Genomic DNA, 22,365 nt, shown 5'->3' on the forward strand with positions numbered 1-22,365 from the left:
GGAACTTTTAAATTTGTTTGGCGATCAAAACTAAGGCGCAATCATACTTTTAATATGTTATTTTGTAATGCGTATTGTTTGGTCTTCTATTTACATAATGATATCGTCATTTCACAGAACGGTTGCTTTGATAGTGTTGTTTTCACAATATCTCCGTAAAGTGCCATTGCCGATTCCAGCGTGGTCAAAACAACAACGCTGTCATTTCCAGTGGTTGAAAATTTTTGAATTTTTCCCGGTAAGTCTGATAGAAAGCGCCTTGCTGTGCAAACCAAGGCCATTGGATCCGAAACAATCTCTCGTCTTACCCTTGAGCCTTTCAATTCCGCTCCATTATGTCTCTGCCTGCCTTCCTGTCATTCCATGTACTAAGCCGAGTCAGTCTATCTGTCTCCATAACTAAATTTCTTTCAATTGACACTTATAGGGCTGGCTCCCTTTCTCCACATATATTACATTCTGTATCCAATCGGACGGTTTAGGTCACGTCCTAAAAAGTATTAGTAATTTTATCAATTTTGCCATTTTAACGGAGCATTCGTTTGAGACACTGGGGTGCATATTCGCTACCAGGCCTGATATCTAAAAAGAAATTTCTACCATCGTACAGCCCTGTCAACATAAGTTTTATGACAAAATCATAGATATGATACTAGCATGTACCGAGCTGATATATAAAAGTTTCTTTGAGTTATACTGCTACGAAAGCTGATGGCTTCTCATAATATCGAATGAAATTTAACTTCCACATCTAGTCTGTCCACATGAATCACACGAACGCATAAGCACTGTCAACTATTTTTGTTGATGAGCTGGCGATTCGCATTTTCGACATCCTGGTATTTGCATAGACTCCTTTACTTGTTATCTCCAGGTAATTCTCGGCATATGCTTGGCCTGGTTAACCTGTTACGTATTGACTATAACTGAAGTATTCCCAGAAGGCAGTGCGGTAAGAACCGATCTGAAGACTTCAGCTGTTAGAGAAGCACCCTGGGTGCTATTTCCTCTTCCAGGTTAGTATATCTTTTCACCATGCATGTATGAATTATTTTTTTATTTTCATATACCCATGCCTACATTGCTACATCCTTGTGACATCCACCGTAAAATATCAGCCGTGATATTTCACGGTAAACGTCGAGATATGCACGATGAACGTCATCAATTTTAGAGTTTTCCCGAACTACATTTAGCAGTTTTTGGTAAACAACGTAAACAACAAAATGGCTGCCGCTCCCGCCTGCCCCCTGCGAAGCGATGTCGCCGAAGTAAAAACTTGAAGGGCTTCGAGGAACACGAGTATTTCTGGTTGCAAAATACGGAAATAACATGTTGAGTCTTGAAATATTTTCCAATGGTATTATTTGGTCAAGTTCTAGCAAACACTCTGCCGTTCGTACGGTGCCGGCACTGTGCACGGTCTCCCCCGAACAGGTAGTGAGCGCACGCGATGACTGTTGACATTCCAACTCTTAGGGCAAAGTAACAAATGGCGTCGCCTGTCCGCGTGAGCTCCGTGCCGTACGACGATCGAAATCAGGATAGATTTAAAGCACAGTTTTTGAACGGTTTAATACTATGAGGTTATCCCTCGATATCACCTCTTGGTGGGGTCGTATTGCTGCGAGTGCGGTTGTGGGCCGCATCACACGAGTCGAAGACGAGTGTGATGCGGCCCACAACCGTACGAGCAGCAATGCGACCCCACCAAGAGGTGATATCGAGGGATAACCTCTTTATCATATACCTATGCCCACGTTATTGAATTAATAAACTTGAATTTTAAAATATGATACGTTTCACTGTGGTTTTTCTTGATGGACTACATTTGTTTGCGTCATCTCGCTATGGCGGATTGATATACAAGCGTCTGACGTAATCAATCAGCTGGCTCATTGACAATTATTTTACGGTTGAGCAGAGAAATGGTTGAACTCTGTCACCAAACATGTAGGATATCTACCGAAGTTTCCTTCACAGAGAAAATGAAGCATCTTAGATGGTTTATTCACTACACAGACACTGACATCGATGTAAGTTCAAAAATTCTTTAATAACTACGAAACTCAGGCTGAACAGCTCACGAATTAATTACTACATCAGGAACGACATTGTTGACAATGATATATCCTCCACATACGCATGCAATCGGAAAACTTTTGTTAAAATTTCAATTAAAATCGGATGGACCATTTTAACAAAATCACGAATAAAATCTTTTAAATTGATATTTGATCTGGAAGAGTCATTAAACTGGCGAGAAAAAAACAAACACGGCAATTTCAAATTCAACTTCAATGAAACACAACAGTCACATGTTTGAGTCCAACGTGTACGAGCGCGAACGAAATTGGAAAAATCTGGTTTCGGAAGATCACCAGTCCTGGGAGTTGTCAGAACTCGAAGAATCATATATCACGGCCCTACGACGTTTGCGTGGTGGAGACTTGAACGTGGACGTGGCAACATTAATGGTGAATGAACCGCCGTAAATGACCGCCCCGCTGAATATACCCGCTGTAGCTGCTGCCTGGGTTTGGTACTTGTGAAATGGTGGATTTGCTGGTCTTGCTTCTGTCACATTTCCCGATGATGGAACAATTGCTGTTTCTTCTTTGTTATTGTTAGATAGTATGTTGGACATCTCATTTTGTTGCTCGAGCGACGCTACAGCGTAGTTGTTTATGCTCTGAACGTTACGGTGTCCAGACAACTGCTGCACTTGAGTTGGCGGAATCCCGGCGTGGAGCAAATTTGTTATGGCCGTTTTCCATATGCTGAGATTAGTTTTCTTCCCGGTGATTCCCGCTTTATTACACATCGTTTTCACAACATTAGCCAACTTGTTTTGACCCCATTGGATTTTTCTTGTACCAAATATGAGTCGTGGGGTGTAATTGATACTGAGATAAAACGGACTGTCCGGAGTGTTCATTTCTGCAGGACGACGGCTAGCGAATTGACGATAAGTCTCGATCGGGCAGCTGTTCATGGCGTTGGGTGTCGCAAATATCTTGGGGTTAAACGGTCGTGTTGAGCTTCCTGCTTGCCCCCATCGCGTTTTTGTTTCCCGCTCGTTGAATTCGAGATATTCTAGGCCGCCGGCGGTTTTCTTCAGCATTATATCACCCCATTTCAGTTGACGATTTTCTTGCCTGCCGCGAAAACCAAGCATTTTTTGTGTTGTTAGTCCACACTGCATTGAAGAGAGTCTCAGGGGTTGATCGGCCGATAACTTCCTTGTCAACGAGAATGTTTTCTTCTTCCTCAGTCAGTCTGTCGGTTGCGTTTGGTTTGTTTCCCATTCCGTGCTTTTTCAGTTCTACTCTTTTGGCTGCGAGGCATTTTCGCGACTTCTCGAACAACTTATCGCGTATGATGGAAAACCCGTAGCCGCTGTCTTGTAAAAACCGATCGATACCTCTTTGACAGTTGGTAAGGGCGACGTCAAAAGTTCAATGTAGGATAAAAAACTTAATTCCCTTAGTTTCCCCCCAAACCCCCACCCCCCTAGAAACCTAATTGACTTATATTGGACCTGTTGCCAGGCTCTTTCTATATAAAGCAAAGCTAAGGATCAGTCAATTTAGAGGTGAAATAAAGTAATGCATCGCTAAAGCCCCACTAGCTGTACTCTTGAATTTGTTGACCTCAAATTATCTACCTATTCTCTCCTCTCTGAAATCTATCCTGTGAAGAGATGTGAGCTTTTACTGCATTTATAGGAAACCATTCCTTTCAGAAACATTTGACATGTTAATTAAAATTTTAACAGTCATTTTGATTTCCTGACATTTAAAAAAATTGGTAATATTACAAAGGAATCAGAATACACAGTGTCACGGCTGAAAACATTCAACCTTATGCATTACATTGGACTACTCTGTGCAGTTTAAATGAAGATTTCAGTGCAGGTATGCATAGTATCAAGGGTTTTAGCTTTTCTGCATGGGGCTGTGATTTAATGTTTGGGCAAACATTTAATCGCAGTGTAATCTTTATCTGGTTAAAATTGCATATATAGCCCCGACAGGTAGTTAATAATAAGTGTGTACACAGACCTAAATGACTACATTGTCACCAACTTATTTTAGTTTGAAAGTAAAATCATAAAAATAATGCTAAAAGATACAGTTAGTGGGGCTTAAGATTGGGAACACACTTTGAGTTTCATCCAATGTAAGTAACATACTAGCAACAAACTTGAAGTTTATCAATGAATGAACAAGAACAACAACAATAAAGTCCAGATTCTCCTTCCAGAGGCATAAAAACTATCTCAACTGTCCTGGTGGTTGTAACAACTCAGTTCACACTGCTCCATTCAGGCGGACTACACGTGCACCAGAAATTCAGAGTGCAACCATAGAAAGTAGAGAAGCTACCGTCTATGGTGCAACAGAAGCCAACAGCCTGCATTGTTTACACTAACTAGGCCAGGTGCAGCTCTGCACCGTGTTAAAACAACTCCCTCCGCTGGCTTCAACACGAAAGTGTGCATTTCTGCTCTATTTTTTTCAAAATATTCATTCCCCTGGCAATTTTTACCTTAAATCGATTTGTAGGATAGAAACTTTTTTAGGTCAAAAACCCCACCCCCAAACTAAAAGAATTAAGTTTTTTATCCTTCATTGAACTTTTGACGTTGCCCCTAAGTGTATCAGGCTCATAGTCGCTGCCGTCCTTCTGGCGAGTCCCTAAAAAAAACGCTGCCAGATAGTCGTCAAGCTCAGCAGGAGGGATGTCACATATTCGGCGGGTTTCGTTTGGCCTCATAGCATTCAACCATAGCTGAAACTGTTTGGTAGCCGTGTTGGTGTTTCGCACGGTATTTTTCTTTTTTTGAAGACTGACGAACTCCTCCCGGTCACTATCAGTAAACTCTACATACCGTTGATGTTGTTGTTCGGGTTGGGGTGGTAAATTGTCAAAAACTTCTTCCGCAGCTAACAAATCTGACAGACTGAAAAGCTCCTGCAGGTTTTCGCTGACACACATGGTGGAATGGCAAGGTGTTGTTATAGTGACCGTCTTATACCGGTGTCTCATGAAAATCACAAAATATTAATGAAAATTATGTAAATGAAGTTCATTTTACTTCAAAATCGGTACGGTACATGCAAGTGTTGTGTTTGGTATTATTTTTCAGAACGCATTTACCATGAATACACGATATTTTTGAAAGTTGTGCTTTTGAATTTGCCGGTCCTCCGACATGTCCGATAGCACTTTTGCTTATCGTCTGCGCAGACGGAACAGCTGGTCTGTCATCGATCTGTCAGTGCCCGTACGGTGTGATGCTCTGCTCTTCAATTTGTTCAAATTGGTAGCACTACTAGCAGGTTAATCCGATATCGACACATGTGTTTTATTTAGTTACCCCGCATTTCCCTATGCTTCAAAACCCTGCCACTTTTGGAGATCGGACATGATATCGTAATGAAAGTCAAAGTCAAAATCATAGACGGGTACCATGGTTTGTTTTGATTAGGGCGCCACCATGTAAGTAGTCCGGTATGCAAATCAACAGGCCGTATCAGGCTTTGTTATGTAAATCAACAGGTCGTATCACTTTTTCATATGCAAATATTCAATTGAATGAAAGAAAGACGCGCTGATCATTCCTTTCATATGCAAATCAACAAGGCGTATCACTTTATTGACATGCAAATCAACGTGATAAATCATGTCACTGAACTCAGTACAGACACAATACAGGGCATAGGTATATGATAAAGTTGTAATAGCATATTGCACCTTAAAAGGTTCCTTCTGTATGACGATTTATGTATCCCGGTGTCTTTCTTCTTGGGTTTCATTGAGATATGGACGACTTGCAGCGATGTCGCGCGTGATGTTGACATCTTCCCCGTATACTTTATGAATGAAGCCTGTTCACATAAACATTCTGATATTTATGCGCAAGGCGTAATAAAGTAAAGCCTCAAAATTTAAGGTTTTTCGTTCTATTAGTAAAAATTCCCTAAAATTATGGGCATGGGTATATGATAAATCGGTTATTACCCAATATGGCCTGTTCCTTGTGTCGTATCAGCATTCGTGTCATTTGTGCTGCGTCAGACACTCGACTTCGTCTCGTGTCTGACGCAGCACAAATGACACTCATGCTGATACGACACAGGAACAGGCGATATTGGGTATTATATCATACCAGTATATTGATGGTGCAAATGCAGCGATCTGATTGGTCGAGACGCGAAAAGAACCGTGGTATATTGGCGATATACCACGGCTGGCATACGCGCGAGCTCTCCGCTTGAGCAAAACTCCGTTTATGACGTTCCACGCCAGAATTTCAATATACTGTTATGATATAATAGCAATAAATCACACCCAGCGACGGTATACCACTCGATTTTGACCAGTTCACTTCGTTAGTGCACTCTCTGTCGCTCGTGCATATATGTCGTGAACTGGTCAAAATCTCGTGGTATACCATCGCTGGGTGTGCTTTATTGCTTAAATAACCTCTAAATAAGCTTATCACCTTTCGATATGAAAAGCTATTTTTCTAAGCTCCACTTGGACGAAGTCGGAAAAAATCGGCAAAAAACCGCACATTTTGGTAAAATAATGGATTTATATTATGCAATCGTGAGCAATGTAGATTTATTGCCCTTGCTTTGTCACTAGGTCAATGGGGCACTCCGAGAGTGAGTCTTCCACTAGTTCTGGGAATGTTCTGCGGCATCCTTGCAAGCATCGTCGAGTCGGTTGGTGATTACCACGCATGCGCACGTTTCAGCGGCGCTCCCCCTCCACCACCACACGCGGTAAACCGCGGGATTTGCATGGAAGGATTCTGTTGTTTCTTGGCTGGTATCTGGGGTTCTGGACTTGGACCAACTTCGTATTCTGAAAACATCGGTGCTATTGCGATAACTAAGGCAAGGAAATATTTGTTAAATATCGCAATCTTACTTTGGTCTTCCACAAACACTTACCGCCTGATAAGTCTGAAAAAGGAAAGTACCCTAGCTTAAGTATTAAAACTATAAATATGAAAACCATACTGAAGGTAATAGGACGAATTTGTCATTTGCAGCGTTATTATTCCATCGCTTAGCCACAACAAAAACAGTAAATAACTGATAAAAGATTAATCTTTCAGGTAGGAAGTCGTCGTGTGATGCAATGGACCTCATTGTTACTATTCATCTGTGCTGTCTTCGGGAAATTTGGAGCTGTATTGGCCACACTGCCTCTTCCAATCATTGGTGGCGCCCTCATAGCCGTCTTCAGTAATTTACCTAATATCTTTTTAATTTTCATTCGTGTAATGCAAAAGTTCAACATTTCGTGTTGTCTCTCCATAGAAGATTCGAGTTGGATAAGCTAGTTAAATAAAAAGGATTCATTTTATGTTTTCAACACTCTAGAACTGCGGCGAGACCTCGCTCACTGTTCCAGTTAAAACCCAGACGTGAAGTGAATGTGTTCAAATGGTTTACGACAGGTTAATTACATAGTAGTACGCTTCACAGAACAATCAGATATCTGTCAGATCATGATACGTAACAGTTTTCATCAACTTCCGCACAGTACTCTCGGAGTCATTAATTACAAAACTTCATTTGATATGCAAATGAGCTGTTTATTAACTTGACACTATTCAATTCTTCATTGGGCAATTATATATTTATCAGATCAATATCTGTAGCACGTCTCATTAGATTTATATATCAAGTAATACTGCAAAAGAAATCATGAAAGTGTTAACAGATGACAATCACATACTACGTTAAGGGACAAAGTTACAACTCTCCTTTCTATCAATTAAAATATAAGTCAAATCCTATAAATATCTAGCACAAGAATTTTCTCTTCTTAGGTATGATAATCTCTGTTGGTGTGTCGAATGTACAATTCGTCAATATGAATGCATCGAGGAGTCTGTGTGTCTTCGGCCTGTCGGTCTTTTGCGGCCTGATGGTGCCGAATTGGATCAGCGAAAACCCTGACGCTATAAATACTGGTAAATATACCCTGGCTTTCACCATGGCTTGTTTGTACAGATGGTTACTAATGTTTTGGAGGTGCATAAAATGTTTAAACTACAGTGAATATTGACAATTGTATTACTGGCAACGAAATAAATGGAAGTGATCTGTCGAGGTATGATGTCTACTTGTCAAGTCAATGTAGTAGTGTACACAACACGATGATCTCCATATATAATACAACAATACATGCACACAGCATGCCAATTACGTCACCCTATATTTCACTGATATAAAGGGCATTCGTCGTTTCAGCCGTGCTTCTGTGGTATGAAATGTATCTGTGAGCCTAAAAGAACAAAAGTTCCTGTTTTAATTTGCCATCTCTTTTATTATTTTTAAATGTGATTTGTCTTCTTGTATAATCATTTGATATTTCTACACAGGAAACGCTGAAGCTGACGACGTTTTGATGGTTCTCCTGACCACTGGAATGTTTGTGGCTGGTATTGTCGGATTCTTCCTCGACAATACAATACCAGGTAAGATACCTTACGTTGTGCTTCAAGTCCTCCACTGCACTTCTCTATATATCCCCTTTCTATTGATCTCGGCCCATCTCTATAGCACTCCATTCCCTCGTCAACGTCATTGATACTTTTTCGCCGGATAATACATAAACAGTTAAAAAATGAACTTAACCATTGTTTTAAAGGAGAATATCGTTTGTGTGATATTTTTGTGTATCGTGAACGATTTTTCGGATCAGTCATAACATACCGAAAATCAGTATTGTGAGTTACTACGACAACAAGAAAAATACATTTTTCACAGAATTAAAACCTAGATAAGGTGAGTTATATCTTTGTAGCTTACTTAATTCAGATAGAGGAATTGTAGAAATTTTTAAGGCTGGGATTATTGTATGTTTCATCTACCAGGCACAGCCGAAGATAGAGGGTTGATTCGCTTCCATGCTGATAAGTCATCGAAACGCAATGACCGTGAAAGATGCTATGACCTGCCATGGTGTACATCCAAGATACGTGGATGGAAATGGTCTCGCTATATTCCAATCTGTCCGGGATTCCTGGACAAACGTGAATAGCTCAGCGGCGACAGTGATCTCTGAAAGAAGAGCAACATGTTATTGTATTCCAAATTTTTCACAATATTACCTGACATTAACTTCTTTTATCATTAATCTTATTATTAGCTTTTTCAATCAATTAAGTTTCATTCAGACTTTATGTGGAAGATTACGTGTAATGCCTTATGTCTATCGAATATTCGTTTAGTACATTTTGCACATTTAAAGAACTAGTGAACAAGACTATCATTCATATAGTATCCCAACTCAACCATTGTCTCTCCGAGACAATAACGATGACACATCCCACAGTTGGCTTAGGGAAGATGGCAGCAATTTGATTAGTAGGACATCATATCAATATAAGAATAACCAGACATGAACTGAAAATGTTAACTAGTCTTGCTTCAGTATTCTAGCTGTTGTCTGTAAATTGAAACTTTTCCCACAAGTTTTAAACTTCATTGAAACTTCTATGATCAACATTGTAGCAGTATTCACCACAGATTAATTTTAAACGCCATATAAAGTATACAATGTTGTATTAACTCGAAAAAAATACTCAATTGATTTGATTTTTGTCATTGTATCACGTCATTGTATCACCAGTTTATATAGCAAGTGTTAAAATTGCTTGTTGGTCAAGGTCAAGTCTTTCTAGTTTTATATTCAAAACTGTTAAAGCCCATTAGATATGTAAATTATGAATTAGTTGGCATAAAAATGCAAAACATAATGCACTTATACGATACACTTGTCTCTTAATGTGCATACTACGATTCATAGACTTTTGCCATGTCCTTCCAGTAATGAGTCCCAAATTTGCAAAGTTAGTTCCATATGCAAATTGGTCACTATAAAATGCTAAGCTACTTTCAGTAATATTTTATCTTAGTATTTTCAACGTATATAGCATGTTTTGTCAACTTTGATCAAGTTTATTCAGAAATCTATTCCTAATTACGGGTAAGAGAAAGAACCTGTTCTAATATGCAGCCGCTGTCTATGTATATCCGTTTTTACTACAATCATTAATTATACAAAGAAGCATAAAATAATAAGCTAAAAACTGAAGTTATATTTTCTCCAATCAATCGAAGTAGTTTGTATTTCTTAAAAACAAAACCTTACATTATTTAATAAAACTTACTGGATTAATTACTTCATCGCTGTGTTGAAGGAACATAAAACTTGTGGCAAGTTTTTCGGAATTCTGCTTCTGCATATCAACTACCGTGTCTGACCCTAATCCGTTTGTTATGCTGAAATTTCGAGTGTTCTTTTTGTCAACAGAGCTTGTGCGTGTGTAATGATCATTGTTTATTGTTTAAAAATGAATTCTAGTCCGGACTTGAATACAATTTCAACAATTACAATAGAAATTATACTCAAATACGTTGTGTGATATGCTAAATACTTGGCATTAAATTATAGTCTAGGGGATCAATGCTGACAGAGTAGGGAAACTACAAAAAAGTCCTAAATAATTAGCCAAAAGATACAGCTTAATGAGCTTTAAATTGATATACATTAAGTTCACGTATCGAATAAAGTTACATGAGAAAAATACTGTAGTTTGCTTGTCTATTATCTGTTATAATGGGATTGACACCAATTTGCTTGCGTGTTCTTTCATTGATTAAACACAAAATTGTGACGAGTACCCCTACGACAACAGCGATGGGATTTCAACAACATGACCTGATAAGCCATTTTCAAGACATTTCAAGAAATTTTAGTTCATTATAACCATAAAACAGCTAGTGTACTTAAGTCTTAGAAAGAGAAATGGAGAAAAAACATGTTTTATTGCAGCAAAATTAAATCTCACCTCACTGATGATCACAATAGAACAAATACTTTCTCACATCCTTATTATGTCAGCACTAATTACAGCAAGCCGATCCAAACACTTTGTCTCATCAAGAGAAGGATGTGTATTAAACAGTGATACGGATGCAGTGATCTAGATTACAGAGACTCTCTCGTAGAGTGCAGACTATGTATGAATATAATTTTTTTACTATAACCCAAAGGGGATTCGAACCCCCACACACTCACGGCAACATCGCCTAGCTGATAGGCCTAGCTGATAGGCCTCACACAAAACCAGTCGGCCACTACACTGCACTGTTTACATTCTACACATAATAATTGCTTTATAATCATGCAGAGACCACAGACTTGTGCTAAATTGCCAAACTGATTAGGACCTGTTGGCAGTGACAAACTGCATACTACTCCCTTTGCATATATCCACAATTGGTGACAGCTTTAGAGCAAATTTCAATGGATCAGTAAGCATATATCGAATGGCTGTGAAGTATTAGCTGAACTTACAGTCCTTTAGCATGAGTCGCCCGAAATGATTCTCTTATATGATCACTAAAGAGACAGGTAACTTCTCGTGAGGCCCACAGTGACAGGCCAAAGACGTTGCAATGTCACACAAAAACATAGTAACACGAATATATGTTATTTGCTTGACATAGATCCACCTTGTCGCAGGCCAAATTAACTCATTATCAAAAATATTTTGTTGTCTATCCAATAGGGTTGTCTCACCTGCAGTAAATTACTTAATAGAAATATTTTAATATCTGCAATAAAGATAGTGTTTTCAGGTTCTTCAAACCTCTAGCTAGACTACCGGTACAGTCAGACTGAACACAAACCATACAAAAAGAAAGTTCGTCACACTGTTCAAAGAAGGCTGTCTTTCCAATTTTTCATGGCATAAGAATGGATACAAATGCTCCAAACTCTTTTAAATTCTGAAAAGTTGTCATTGAGGTAGGCAGTATCTAACCCTACAGTCTTATTCTAACCGCCAAGCTGGTGGACTTTGTTGCTCTCTTTGTCACCTGTATACAATATATCAGAGAATTTGCATTCAAAGGACGAGTTACACGAGGCAACTCGTTGAGCAACGCGGTAGGCAACTCGAGTTGCCCGCCGTGTCTGCAAAGGTATGCTGACAGTCATTGTCTATGCCAAAAATGTACATTATGGAAATGTTGCTTGAGATGAAAGCAATGACTGGAGCACATGGTTTATCAATTAAAAAATGAGTCCAGTATATTGCAAGTACTTTACCACCGCACGGACCATTTATAATAGTTGGCCAAGATTGCTACCAATTGTAATGATGCCGGTAATAACCGTTTTGTTGCTGCTTCTGTTGCTTTCTTTAAGTTTGCTAGAAAATGAAAATGTTTTTGTTGGTGTGTTTATAAAATGGCATAAGGGCATGCACGTGTGTAAAATGTGACACTTAACTCTATCATTCAGTTTTTCAATGACATGAGTAAAACGTGATTGTTTTGTGATTGAAATCAAAAGTCTGTATTTCTTAGGTAATTTTGATATAGTACATTTTATGTACATTTTTCCTATTGTCGTACGACGCAGTAAATGATAGATACTGAAAAGTCAAAGTGCATTGCTCCTTGTTCACGTAAAAAATGTTATCATCGCGTGGGGGTACCTAGCTGCGCCGACACACATTACTTGTTGACATATTGCAGTTGAATACATTCATCGAGTTAGCCTTCACCAGTTTTGTTTACCGACCCGGCCATAGCGGTAAAGGAGAGAGCTGCGTCATTAGCTGAACAGGACCCAAATCTACCGGTGAGTCCAAACTATATTTGATCGCGTTTTTCAGGTATTTCGATACAGATTACCAAACGAGTGAATCAGAATAAAAATAACGACAAAAGCTTTGAAGTATGAATTTAGCTTTAGTCGCTCGATCGCATATGTACAGCCAACCTAATTTAATATGGTGTGTTTCCTTTGCACTTGCACTCTTCAGAAATCCCTGTTTCTATCATCTGCTGATTGTTTCCCTTCATGTATTTAGCCGTTGTTACGATTTCATGATTAGGGTTTTTGTACAGACGGCAATTGCTATGTTGTGTCCCACTTGACTACTGGAGAATAACGCCGTAGCTTATTGAATTGTGCACAATTATAGGGCCATATATGTCAGTTACAAATCGGTACCTATGAGGTGTAAAAATTTAATCTCGATTTACTGTTTGATTTGTACGACTCTATCTCGTAATAGATGTCGTTGATTCTTAAAAAGTAAGTTTGCAAATTTATTGACTGCATCGTTTTCCATTAAAAATCCGTTGACGGCTGCTTGTGAACCCCTGATTATGTGGTCTCAGGTCCAAGCGTTTTCACAATTCGGACTCAAGTGTTGGTGTCCTTCATTAATCTCGTTGGAAAATATGAATCTACATAAATTATGAGATAAATGTATTCTAGTTTATTTTTACCTGGTTGTTCAAGGCTGTCTGTTTAGTGGTTTTTCGTGGCGAGATCTCGCAAGACTTGGATACTCATGTTATCTGTCATTCACCGGGCATGTAGTGGTGTGCAATGCATACTCAAGCTGATCAGAGCGACTTGTGAGCCTTCTATACGATTTGTAGACTCATCGCTCGGACAATGTCGTGAGACGATGGTCCATAAAATTACAGTCACGCAATATCTCGCAAGTTCTCATGTAGAGAAAACCTTGCGTATATAACCGCTTTATCGCTCAGCACATATTCAACATCTAATCATGATCTAGAAAGCGTCCGTCGTTGCACTCTTTATTTTCACCTGCAAATCTGACGAAAATAAAATAAGATATTTAATTCATCATGTCGATTCATGGATAAATTGGCGGCGCGGAATGACAAGTGATCAAAGGCTTTGTACTGTATTGCCTTGAGAAGAAGCGGGAATGAATTCCGCCGCAAGCGACAGAATGTTACTATGAAATCACAAGGTTTGTAGTTGACGGGTCTTTTTATCGTGATTTAATCCTAGGAATTCCAAAAGCCTACGTTAAAACCCCAACCTGATTTTGAAATGCCTCCGTCGTTTAAAGAGTATAGTGACCTTGCTGCGCTCACACTTTGCGCCACAACAACAGTCCGTTACTCTATTCTCTTATTTTCAGGCAAGAGAGCATGGACTTTACAGACGGTGTTGGTCTTCAACGTAATGTGGCCACGACGCCAGAAGCCAATGAGGCAGCCCCTCCAGGTCAGAGTTTGGACAATGGCAACGGTTGCTCTGGGAATCAAATGAATCCAGACCAAGCAATAGAACTCCATGAGATGGATACAAAGTCACAAGACGTCAAGCTTGATGCATTGGAGGAAGGGGACGACAAGAAGTTGAGTAAAGAGAGTGACATAGAAATGACCTACAGTCTTGACGACATACCTCCATGGTATGCTTGTTTATTATTTGGCTTTCAGGTAAGTAAACAGTAATTTTATTTGATTTTACCACGAAAATTACTAACTCGTCCAAAACACCCACACCAAATGTTCAGCGACTGCAATAGCTCTTTATGTTCTACGAGATTTGTACATTCATTGTTGAATAACTTGAAAAGATAAGGGAAATGTTTATACAGCCTGTATTATTAATCACGGACATGAAAGCAAGTTCTATGATAGACACAACCTTGATGTTTTATATCAGTCAAATAAAACGTGTTTGTTCAAATCTTATCAACGTCTTCATCTTATTTGAATTGACCGAGTACTTCTTTACTTTATGTTGCCACGATACGTTTTTCAAGGACGTGTGTGTGAGAAAGCCCAGCGAAATTGAGCCAGAGTTGTTTGAATAATACACATTTGTTTCGGGGCTGGATCTCATGTCATGCTAACTCAAACAAAATGTCGGGTTCTTTGACACATGCCCTACTCGTACGGTCGATAGCAAAATTTGAAATTGTGTTGCCATTGACTATTTCAAACAAGCACGAGAAACCCGCTGTGAATTGATAAGGCGATACTGAAGCAGACAGAATTGAGTAAAATATAGCTAGTTCAGTATAAGGTGTCTAATTGCGGGCCGATAAAATGATAAATCATTCCCGTGAAATTACCATTATACTTCAGACTAAAAAACGACGGTTTAACGACTCTAAGGGTCGGAGCATTCGTTTTTCACGGTGGAAATTTGGGGGTTGACTTTTGCAAAAGCGTTTTTAGGGGGTCAAATGTTACACAAATTTTAAGGAGTTTTATGTGGAGTTATGCCAGAAAACCAACAGAATTGACCAAAAACTATATAAAACAGAATATGAACAAGGCTTTGTTGTGTCTGATCAGGTGATAACAAGCAGAGAGGAGCAGTTTTGCTCACAAATAAACTTTCAAGTCGACAAAGAGAAATGTGTCATGCCATGTTCAAGATAAAACTTTCATAACACTTTTCAATACTAGGCTTAATAGCTAAAAATTGAAAATATGGTGTTATATAAAGTGTTTGCAAAAAGTTTTGGACGTTGTAATTACACACATTTACACAATAAATTTTATTTTGGAATTTTACTGAAATGTTCATTCACTATACATCATTGCGTCAAAGGGGAAACTGTGAACAGTTTCTTTCCCATACAAAACTAGCTAAATATGTGTATTTATATACGCTTATCGGTTTAAATATACTTGATTAGTCTAGGGTGGTTACAGGACTGGTGCATGGGTGTCCAAGACATTTGATTTTGGAATGTCACCGAAAATTGATTCACTTTACATTGTATTCTATAAGAAAACTATGAATAATTTTTATCGAGATGTAAGCAATAAATATGACATAGACATTTCACCAAAGTGATTATTTGTAAAGTTCAAATGATTTTCTTTGAAAGTTCAAAGGTCAAATGAGAAAAGTATATGTCAATTCAGATATTATTGATACGGACTATGACATTAGGGGAGGGTCACTGTTTTTTTGTGCATGAAAATTGGAAAGGGTTACTCTTTTTCTTGCAAACACTTTTGAAGTGTCACTATTATTGTCGAATAATTTCATTGAATTGGACTTGAAGCAAATCATGTCAACCTAAAGCATTATTTTTTTATTGACAATGCCTTTCAGACAAGCGAGTGAACTCTGAGGCTTGGTTTTTCACATTTAGTCATAGTAAGAGGTTGATACATTCTATAGCAAGAAACATTCATTAAACATTTTAAAAATATATTTGACTTTCTATCACTTTTGCTAGGTGTAAGCACAAAACACATTATAGGGATCTCATGACAGTAAGATATTGCTCCATAGGGCATGAAAGCAAGAATGATCTTTCACCGTATGTATCGCCGACGGGTAATATCCCTGACTGTTTGACAACAAACAGGCTATACAAATATTCCACAAATTGCTCGGGATGTGCTAGTTAACCTTTTTTTATATTACACATCGTACACATCATAAGCTTTCGCCTTGTAGAACAGAAAGTACAGTAACGACCTGTCTTTGTCCATAATATATGGCATTGAGATGATCAAAAGGCAAAAAAGTCAGCACAGGTGGCGTATGTTCCCCTTGGAGGCATTGTGATCGACTAAAAAGATATTGTATCTCATTCTTGATCCCCTAAGTTAGAACGGGCCATAGGGACAGATATTCGGACTCTTAAACTTTTACAATATTTTTCGTCTACGATGTGTGGGGCTTATTTTGAAGTCTATGAAGTCAAAAGTATATACCAGCTTATTTATGTGAAAAGCCAAAATTCAAAGTGGCCTCGTAAATTTAACGGAGGGATAGAGACACTTTTAACTGTCAAGTGATTTAAACATTTTCTAATTTGTTTCTCTAGTTCAAGCATTAAATTTTCTTATGACAAGTTTTAACAAAAAGGCGCGAATACCTTCACGTGCTTTTTATTATTATTTTCGATGTTTTGTGTGTTTTTGTTCTTAAAAAACGAACAATCAGTATGAAAATAAGAGAACGCAAAACGTATATTCGTATCTGTCCATCTATAGATCACCAGCGACCGTGAAAAACAGGCTGACGCGGCTACTCCACAACGACGCTCGCAGAGGGCAAATAAAGCGATCAGTGGCAGGACTTGAAAGCGAGCAACATTTCTGACAATTTCCATAGGGTTGTCCACATCACTTTGGGTTTTATCCTTACGCGTTAACTTATTGAATTATCTATTTATTCGTTTCATAGCAACAAATGACTATGTTTGGTGGTGTGATAACCATGCCATTTCTGGCAGCAAGCATGTTCTGCGTTCAAGATGACGTCATAATTACTGGTCAAATCTTCAGCACAGCCGTACTAATGATCTCCATAGCAACCTTTCTTCAGACCACGTTTGGGGTCAGGTATGTTCAAGCTGTATAATACGTTACAGACATTTAAAAGACGGTTAAAAGTCGAGAAATCTCCTCAACTTTCCCGTTCACAAGATATAAGCATACCTTATACATGCAATATTGCCTGACCACGAATGTTTCGGCACGCTGTATATCCCTGTGACAACGATACATCCATTCCAATATATTAAATATAATTAAAATTAAAAATTTAAGAGAATGAGCCGAAATAAGTACTTTTTATTTGTCCGTGCGTAGATTCTCGTAGATTAATTTAATGTTGGGACTTTGCCTTCTGCTACGTAGTGTTAACTTCTCATACCATCTCCTTTTTGTTTGGTGTTATGACTACAATATGTTGAAGTGTCTGGTAATAGCGTCTCGACACCATTGTGTACTTTATGTGTTATCGCTACACCTTGATTTACATCAAGATACCAAAGTAAAACAGTTGGTACTGAGCGAATTAATTTTTTTAAAGACACACTTACCAATCAACAATAATGTTTACTGTACACTCACATGCGAGGAATAAAGTGTATCGTAAGTAAGACATGGGTATTAAAGGCTGTGATAGCCGACTAGTCGCTAAGTCAGAGTAGAACGTATTAGACTAGAAGACGACACTGGTGGGGAGAATTGTCCCCGAGGTTATCGTTCGCCCAGTTAAAGCGATGAAATTCGTTTCTTCGCTTCGATAAAGTGTGTATGTGCGATGTATGATAGTGAGCATGCGTGCGTGAGTGTTTCACGAACTCTACAACGTGTTGAGCGGTCTCAGTCAGAAAAATGTAACAACTTAGCCGGCTATTGAATCACTCGTTTTTGGGAGTGGAGATTTAGCCGAGCGGTTCTGTCTGTGGCATCTCCCCTAGGCGACTGATGCCGTATGTTGTGGGTTCGAATCCGATTGGAAACTAGCCGTATTTCATGGTTAACTCGGAAGAAAGTTCTAGTAACTGTACCGTTGAACAATTTCTAATCAGTTTCGTTCTATAAACATCCATCGATCTGATCTGTTCTCCATCTCAGCACAGCATTTACTCAAACTAGTTCCAGTGATATGCAAATATCAACTATAACAAACGTGAACTATTACAAAGCACCTTTCTAATTACGCATCAACATTCTTCATAAAGTTGCTTTTTTACCTTTTTCATGATATCAAGAAAACATGGATTACTCACATAAAGTCACTCGGTGTACAGAATGACGATTGTATATAACTGCAAAATATTGAATGCAAACGGATGATTTCGTTTGTGACCTCTAGACAAAATTAAGTTATCCTATTCCAACTTGCTTTCCTATGACAAATAAATATTGCCACAATGTACGGCAAAGCTTCTATCGTTACCTATATGAAAGGCACCGGTAATTACGATTTCACTAAAAAAGCTTGCATGAGGTCGTTGTGTATGTTTAGCCATGCATGGTGAGAGTTTAAAACTAACTTGATTTTTTGCAATAGGCTTTAAAATGTTCTACTTAATGTTTAATGTTGTTATCTCTAAGCAGAGTTTAGGTTGTGTGCATTTGACCAGTATTTCAGTATATTTCAAGAAGTTGAACAACACAAACTACTTTTTCACATCAAATAAAATTTATGAAAAAAAACTCAAAAGGTGGTACTTTGTCCCTTTAATGGGGCTTTGCCGCGCATCTGATATGTTAAATATATAAAACACAGCACGTTTTGAACTAGGTTTTGCGGAGAATTTCCTTGAATGAAATTGAACTGTACCGTGTGTTATTTTTACAAAGACTGCCCATTTTACAAGGACCGTCTCCGAGTTTATACATCCCAGCATTGGTATTTTTATCATTGCCACAGTGGAAATGTCCGGCAGAATCGGGTAAGTTCATTGTATTCATAAAAACAAACTTCCTGAGTTTAAAGCTGGAAATACACTGCACGCCTCCCACTTATCATTCAATCTATCCAACTAATTGGCTCAGATCGATGAGAACTGGAAATAACCAACAGCTGGATAAAGTTTCAGTCCAAAGGTAGACACGCTTCGGTTATCTTTGCTCAAGAAAACAAAGTATTTCTGATGCCGGAGTCCGCCAAAGCTTGTTGAAATATAAAGAAAGAAAATTAATATTAGCAAACATTCATGCAATATTGTCTAACATGATCTTGGCAGCAGCCTCTGTTGCTGCTGAGATGATTTCTGTTTTATAAATCAGCAAAAATACGTTTCCTATTGTATTCCCTTTTCAGATTTAAACGACAATTTCAGTGTTAATGGGACTGAAGTCGACTGGAAAGATAGAATGAGGGAGGTAAAGATGATTCAAAATAATATAGACCTTCGCAATCTTCTGTCTATCAGTCTATCTATCAGTCTGTCCATCTAGCTGCCTGTCTATCTATCAGTCTGTCTATCTAGCTGCCTGTCTATCTGTCTGTCTGTTTGTCTCTGTATATGCATGCAAATATGTCTGTATGTATGTCTGTATGTATGTCTGTATGTATGTATGTATGTATGTATGTATGTATGTATGTATGTATGTATGTATGTATGTATGTATGTATGTATGTATATGTATGTATGTATGTATGTATGTATGTATGTATGTATGTATGTATGTATGTATGTGTGTATGTATGTATGTATGTATGTATGTATGTATGTATGTATGTATGTATGTATGTATGTATGTATGTATGTATGTATGTATGTATGTATGTATGTATGTATGTATGTAGCTATGTATGTAGCTATGTATGTAGCTATGTATGTAGCTATGTATGTATGTATTATGTATCTATGTTTGAATCTATGTATCTATGTATATTTGGATCCACACCAAGCTATATACTCTCCATAAAGTTACCCCTCTTCCCCATTGTATGTATGTGCGTGTTTACAGATCTGCATACAGCTGCAAGTTATCCCCAGAAAACACATCCCCAATACAAATTAAGCTCATATTTCCGTCCAGGTGCAAGGTGCCTTGATGGTGGCGTCTGCCTTCGAGTTCTTACTGGGAATATCTGGAGCGATTGGTTTGTTGTTGCGATTCATTGGGCCCTTGACGGTAGCACCTATCATCGTGATGATTGGTCTTGGAATGTATGATATTGCTGCATCATTTGCCAGCGGTCACTGGGGCATTGCCTTTCTGTAAGTCGGTTAATATTGCATTAAGCTTATGCCTTGATGTTTGCAGAGAAGAATCGGATATTTTGTATTAATTATGTAAGATGCATTTATTCTACAAAATGCAAGACTGGTGTATATTCAAAACACTTTTCCTGATGTTCAGAATGATATAATGCTAGACCTAAAGAAACATTCTAAACGTATTTGTCGAACCAAACTTCATGCGCCATCATACTGATAATATGTTATGTATATGATGTGTTTGTTTGTGTCTTGCTTTTGCCTACTACTTACATAATGATATCCTCATTTCACAGAACAGTTGCTTTGATAGTGGTGTTTTCACAATATCTCCGCAAAGTGTCATTGCCGATTCCAGCGTGGTCAAGACAAAAGCGGTGTCATTTCCAGTGGTTGAAAGTTTTTGAACTATTCCCGGTAAGTCTAACATCCTGAGGAGCAGTGCAAGCCTTGACCGTAAGATCCAAAACGATCTCTCGTCCTACCCTTGGGCCTTTCACTTCAGCTCCATGATTTTTCTCCGCCTGTATTTCTGCCATTCATATTCATATACATATCTAGGCTAGTTGGTTTATCTGTCTCTGCACCTGTAAACTTCTTTCCGTTGACACTAGGAGGACTGGCTTTAATTTCTTTTGCCAAACCCATTACATCCCGTATCTAATTAGGCGGTGTGGGTCACGCCCTTAGGCAGTATTAGTAAGTTAACCATATTCAACGGAGTATTCTTTTGAGACACTCTATCTCTGAGGCGAATATTTGCTACCAGGCCTGATATCTAATGACACGTTTCTACCATCGTACAACCTTGATAACAAAATATTTATGACAATATGATAGATAAGCACTAAAATATACCGAGGTAATATACAAAAGTTTTTTAGTTACGTAGTACGAAGGCTTGTTTCTTCATATGTTATCGAGTCAAATTTTATCTCTACATCTAGTCTGTCCCCATTAATCACATGAACGCATAAGCACTCTGTACTATTTTTGCTAGCGATTAGATTTTTCGGCATCTTTGTATCTGCGTAGACTGCATGACCTGTTCCTATCTTGCCAGTCAGTTTGTATATTGTTTCCAGGTAATTCTCGGCATATGCTTGGCCTGGTTGACCTGTTACATATTGACGGTTACTGAAGCATTCCCAGAAGGCAATGCAGCAAGAACCGATCTGAAGACTTCAGCTATCAGTGAAGCACCCTGGGTAATATTTCCTCTTCCGGGTTAGTATATTTTTTCACTATTGATGTATCAATTATGTTTTTATAACTCTTATTATTGGTATAAAAACTATTTATAAGCTCAACTTGAACATAGCCATTTAAAAGTTAGCAAACTGCGAAGCTTTTTGGTAAAATAATGGGTATCATTTTATGCAATCGTAACCAGTGTTGCTTTATAACTCTCAATTTGTCACTAGGTCAATGGGGAACTCCAAGAGTGAGTCTTCCACTAGTTCTAGGAATGTTCTGCGGCATCCTTGCAAGCATCGTCGAGTCGGTTGGTGATTACCATGCATGCGCACGTTTCAGCGGCGCTCCCCCTCCGCCACCTCACGCGGTAAACCGCGGGGTTTGCATGGAAGGATTCTGCTGTTTGTTGGCCGGTATCTGGGGTTCTGGACTTGGAGTAACTTCGTTTTCTGAAAACATCGGAGCTATTGCAATAACTAAGGTTAGTTAATGCACTCAATTACAACTACAAAAAAATCAAAGTTTGAGAAAATACTTCATAACAGGCCTAAAGGACCCATCAAAGATATCCGAATATACGTTTCAGGTCATCTCGAACGACCATAGTCAAAAATCATATTGTATCACAGAGAATTCGATTCTCCAATACTTAACACTTAACTGAATGAATGTGCTAATTGCTATGTCTCCTTTAAACAAGTTTGTAGGAACATTTAAGTTTCTTTTCGGGTCAAAGGAAACATCATGTTAAATATCGCAATCTTTGGAGGTCTTTAACAAACACTTATCGCATATAAAGTCTCATACTAAAGACTTAACATTTTTCTTGGCCTCAAAGT

At 38.4% G+C, this 22,365-nt stretch overlaps 2 protein-coding genes across 2 annotated transcripts in view; both read left to right on the plus strand.

Moving 5' to 3' along the window:
* The first annotated feature begins 97 nt into the window (after positions 1–97).
* Positions 98–10,474, plus strand: LOC139114188 (solute carrier family 23 member 1-like). Its single transcript, XM_070675768.1, has 7 exons — positions 98–238; positions 875–1,016; positions 6,658–6,911; positions 7,136–7,265; positions 7,856–7,999; positions 8,411–8,506; positions 8,906–10,474. The coding sequence occupies exons 1-7, from the start codon at positions 98–100 to the stop codon at positions 9,070–9,072; spliced, it is 1,074 nt and encodes a 357-aa protein (XP_070531869.1). The 3' UTR covers positions 9,073–10,474.
* A 2,652-nt stretch (positions 10,475–13,126) lies between these two features.
* Positions 13,127–22,365, plus strand: part of LOC139124381 (solute carrier family 23 member 1-like) — a 30,095-nt gene continuing 20,856 nt past the window's right edge. The window contains exons 1-9 of the mRNA XM_070690517.1: positions 13,127–13,146; positions 14,018–14,321; positions 17,047–17,204; positions 18,960–19,051; positions 19,423–19,484; positions 20,148–20,329; positions 20,626–20,746; positions 21,415–21,556; positions 21,754–22,007. Of these exons, the coding sequence (XP_070546618.1) occupies positions 13,127–13,146; positions 14,018–14,321; positions 17,047–17,204; positions 18,960–19,051; positions 19,423–19,484; positions 20,148–20,329; positions 20,626–20,746; positions 21,415–21,556; positions 21,754–22,007 (1,335 nt within the window). The remainder of the gene's footprint in view (positions 13,147–14,017; positions 14,322–17,046; positions 17,205–18,959; positions 19,052–19,422; positions 19,485–20,147; positions 20,330–20,625; positions 20,747–21,414; positions 21,557–21,753; positions 22,008–22,365) is intronic.

This window comes from Ptychodera flava, chromosome 2, assembly GCF_041260155.1.
Source record: "Ptychodera flava strain L36383 chromosome 2, AS_Pfla_20210202, whole genome shotgun sequence".
NCBI lineage: Eukaryota > Metazoa > Hemichordata > Enteropneusta > Ptychoderidae > Ptychodera > Ptychodera flava.

Coding starts and splice junctions, on each gene's coding strand:
- LOC139114188 (XM_070675768.1), top strand. CDS start 98: ATGATATCGTCATTTCACAGAACGGTTGCTTTGATAGTGTTGTTTTCA. Junction 6,912..7,135: donor GTGCTATTGCGATAACTAAG/GCAAGGAAATAT, acceptor TTAATCTTTCAG/GTAGGAAGTCGTCGTGTGAT. Junction 8,000..8,410: donor CCCTGACGCTATAAATACTG/GTAAATATACCC, acceptor ATTTCTACACAG/GAAACGCTGAAGCTGACGAC.